General features: G+C 33.8%; 1 protein-coding gene across 2 annotated transcripts in view; it reads left to right on the forward strand.

The window, feature by feature from the left end:
• The window catches only part of LOC106876162 (glutamate receptor ionotropic, kainate 2), a 148,901-nt gene that overhangs the window by 51,025 nt on the left and 93,244 nt on the right, over positions 1-4,632 (forward strand). For both annotated transcript variants that reach the window (XM_014924588.2, XM_014924587.2), the window contains exon 4: positions 3,403-3,516. In XM_014924588.2, coding sequence (XP_014780074.1) covers positions 3,403-3,516 — 114 coding nt within the window. The remainder of the gene's footprint in view (positions 1-3,402; positions 3,517-4,632) is intronic.

Genomic DNA, 4,632 nt, shown 5'->3' on the forward strand with positions numbered 1-4,632 from the left:
ATATATATGTATATATATGTATATGTGTGTATATATATATATATAATATATATATATATATATGTATATACACATATTTTTATTATGCACAAACACACACACACACACACACACACACACTCAAATACAGATTGCCATGTTTTTTGACACGTGACTGTCGTATATAATTTTATTACAATTCGTAGTATTGCTCTGACCGGCCAGACATAGCCCCTCCACCCAGCTAACATTTAATTGCCCGCGAACTTCTAGTTATCTTTACAATATTACATTGCCTCTTACATATCTTGCAGCTTCCCATCTACCACCTTTTAACATTTGACTGTTTTCCTGCTGACTTGTTACTAAATTTCTATCAGTATGTATTTGTATACACCCCCTCCCACACACAGATATTTACTTCATTTTTGGTACACACACATAAAATCACACAAACTTGAACACACGAACACATGAAAATGCAGAATACTTACAAACGTACACGCACACATATATACGTACGCACACACGCTGAACACAGATAGGACAAAATACGAAGTAGAGCTTTTCTTTTTGGGAAGAAGAAGAAGAAAAAAAGGGGGACGTCGAATATCGATCAAAAGGGAGCGTAGAAAAAGGAGAAAAAAAAGGCCGATCACAGAAATGTTATAATGTAAAAAGGGGAAACAGATTAGGTTTACCCGTGGAAAGAAAAGCCTACGGAAAAGACCACGGTAACCTTGGGTAATAACTTGATTTTGATGTACCTGGGCAATTTGGACTTTCAGAGCTTCTTTAGTTTGTGACAGGCTGTTATTTCGTGCATCACTCTGAACTTGAAGCATCCAAATTAGTCTTGTAGAACCCGCTTTATGGTGATGTAAGAAGAAAATGTCGTCACTCTTACATCGACAACTTGATTGTAGACACTGGTCTGTAATGTATCCACGATCGAGTTGCAGTAATGATGGATGGAGAAGTGTAGAGGTTAGACATTGTTGCTGCGGCTCGGGTTGGAAGCTGGCCGCAATAATAAAATGATTGCAGGGAAAGGGTTTCTGTCAGTAGTGTTTAATTAATAAAATGTCCTGTTTTTCTCCCTCTCATTTTCTTTCAACGTGCACATGTATTTCTTTTCATGCCCGCGCATGTTTGTTTGCATTCCGCGCCAGCAACTACTGTCGCGAAAACAGGCTACATGTCCAATTAGCCTTGTGAAAACATCAGCGTCCGAACAGCTGCGCACATGAGTGTCATTATGTGAAATGTAAATGCTATTCTATACTTTTTATGCTATTGATGTGCACGAAAATTCGAAAGATTTTCTCATCGGATAATTTCACAGTCTGTTGAACGCTTCTCAGATAAGATACACTCGTAATCTCTCGGCAATCAGTAATATAGAACATTCAGTTGGATTATATCTTACGATAATTCTGCTTGTCATTGTGTTATTTAGCCCGTCGGTAAGGCTTTCACGTGATTAGTGAAAAGTGAGAGAGAGAAAATGCAGGAGAGAGAAAAAGAGGGAGAGAGAAGTACCCATGATGTGAGATAGAGGGAATGTACTTGTAACACTTTCACATGATTAGTTCAAGGATAAGAGAGAAGGGAAAAAAAGAGAAAGCGGATAAGTTGAAAAGTGAGACAGAAAGAGGGAGACAGAAAAAGAGGGATAGAGAAGCGTCCATGACGCGAGGAAGGGGAACGGAATATTTATTACTTGGTTAAAAAAGTTAGTTGAATGTTGAGAAAGTTAAAAGTATAATTTTAGCAGAGGGATGATGTTCTGATGGTGAGGTTAAAGAAAGGCAGAGAGAGAAAGAGAGAGAGAGAGAGACAGACAGACAGACAGACAGAGAGTAAGGGAAAGGAGGGAAAGAACGGGGAAGAGAGATGATGATGTTGGTGGTGGTAGTGATGTTGATAGAAGTAGTGGTGGAGGAGGTGCTGGTGATTGAATAATGAAAAGTTACTTTATAAAAAAATTGAAATGTTTCCTATATCATTTATCACTTAATACGTGCGCATAAGCATAATTTCGCGAAATATTCTCGCTCATTTACGTAGCAGATACCTGCAATTTAACGAAAGGTTGTATCGGATGTACGGCAAGATTATATATATATATATATATATATATATATACGTTTATGTATTCGTTTTGCAAGATTCTTGATGTGAAATCATGTGTTGTAACAGATATTGTTGTATTTGGGGATGGTCATGTTGCCAGTTTGACTGATCGTTAGTCAGGAAAGACACACAAATAAGAAAGAAGAAAGAAAAGGACCACTGATGAGGTCACATATGTGTGACGAAAGATCTCTGGCCGAAATACGATTAATGTAAAATAAAGCTGAAGCAAGCAAATTAACGCCAAATATATAGTGTGTTGTATTGGCTAAACTGGCAACATGACCATCCCCGAATACAACTATATATATATATATTGTTTTTGAGAAAATAAGAGTGAATATTTATTTAATGAGTGTTGTGTATTAAGTTAATAAAAGTGTATATATAAATTGCATTAAGTAATGATCGTACTCCAATTTCTTTCACTTTTCAATGAGTAGCAGATGAGCGATTATCTTTACATACAGACACAACAATCGTACGCTTTCAGTTTTTTGGATAAAGTTTTCGGAAATAACCCAATAGGTTTACTATTAATTCCACTAGTATAAACTAAAAGGTGTCAAACTGACAGGATCCTTAGTACGCCGGGCAAAATGCTGAACGGATTTCATTCATCCTCCTGTTCTGAGATCAAATTCCGCCAAGGTTGACTTTGCTCTTCATCCTTTCGTGGGTCAATAAATTTAAATACCAATGAAACGCTGGGGTCGATATAATCGACTAGTCCCCTCCCGCCAAATTTCAGGCCTGGTACTTTTAGTGGAAAAGATTATATACAAACTAGAGTAGCACTGTAGTGATTTGTTTAATTAGCGATCTAAGATATTAGAGAGTATAAAAGAAAGAAACATAAAAGCTTGAATTATTTCAAAACTGTAAATTAGTTTCTATATATAAGATTTTTCTAACATCATAAACCGTTTAATTTCGTGTAATATATTTGCCTCGGGTCATACCATGCTGATGATTTCAAATAAAGATGAAGTGACGCCATACATGGCTACCAATGAACGGATATTTTAAGATATTTATAATGCAAGGTAAAAAAAAATGAAATATGAACAGAATATACTTCTTTGTACATCTTTATATTTTGACTTAAAATTGAAAATTCCTGTCTTGATTTAATCTTAATAGATTGCCTCTCCTCGGTACGTGTATATTCTATGCAAAATACAACGTAAAATAAAAATAACAGTTGTAAATCATTTACAACAATGACTCACTGTGACGTATAATTATTTTAAATTTTTAATATTTAATTTTTAATTCTATTTGCAGATCGGAACCTGGGATAGTACGAATGGTGTGAATATAACAGAGAGTAAAACAGAAACAAAACACGAGTTACAAAAGAAGCTAGCAAATTCAACTTTGAGAGTTGTTACAAAATTGGTGAGTTACGATTGAGTATTTAGAGTATAACCCAGTAACTGAGTATTTCTTTCCCCCTTTTTCTTATTTATTTTCTTTTACTTATGTAAGTCTTTATACTGCGGTCATGCTGGTGCACCGCCTGAATTTTTTTTACTCCAATGACTCGACACCAGTAATAGCTAGCTATATTCGTTAACGACTTGTAAAGTGTAACATTTGTTTATTCTAAGTGTATGTAACATTAAGAAACAAGAAACGTAACTGTCAGATAAAGACACTTCGAGTCAAACATATTCTATACGTCAACATAAATAATTTCCAATATAAAACTGGTTCTAACAAAGGAGCTAAGAACATCAGTGAAATCGACTGACTTAAATCTTTGTAAAAAATGGAAAATACAAAGCTATCGATCTTGACTATAGAACCAGCTAATGGAAGCATCGTGCATGTTTCCTTATTATTGGATATCATTATCCAAGGCTATTTCAGCTTATGGTAGAGAATGAAAAAGAGGTATCACCTTTGATGTGCATCAATTAGAAACTTATCTTGTGAGTGTTGATTATTATCGGTGATGACGCTTCAACTTATTGTTTCCTGTAAACTGTCGCTCCTCTTACAAATTGCAGAAAATAATACTTATAAATGAATTATAATACATAGACATTTGAATTTTTTTTACAATCCAGCCGTCCTTTTACACGGAATTTCGTCTGCCTTTAAACCAAAGCTCTGATGAGACTTATATAGGTGGACTGAATTATTTATAAATCATATAAGGAATAAAAATCTATAATATATAATGTATATAATATATATAAAGTATATAATGTATATAATGTATACAAGACAAATTACTAGCTCTTTTGGTATTTTAATAATCTGTTTTAATGTTATATTATCTTATATTCATAGTATATTATGTTATATTATAATATAGATAAATTATTGGACTATTAATTGAATCTCTCTATCCAATTTATTGTTTGTAATTTGCATTATACCCATATTTATGTGGTATCCAACTGATGTACAAGTGAACTGGATGTTTTACACACTACTTTGAAGGAATTCCTTTCCTTAGTTTGTTACTTCATATATATATATATATATATATATATATATATATAT

The sequence above is a fragment of the Octopus bimaculoides genome, chromosome 21 (genome assembly GCF_001194135.2).
Source record: "Octopus bimaculoides isolate UCB-OBI-ISO-001 chromosome 21, ASM119413v2, whole genome shotgun sequence".
Taxonomy (NCBI): Eukaryota; Metazoa; Mollusca; class Cephalopoda; order Octopoda; family Octopodidae; genus Octopus; species Octopus bimaculoides.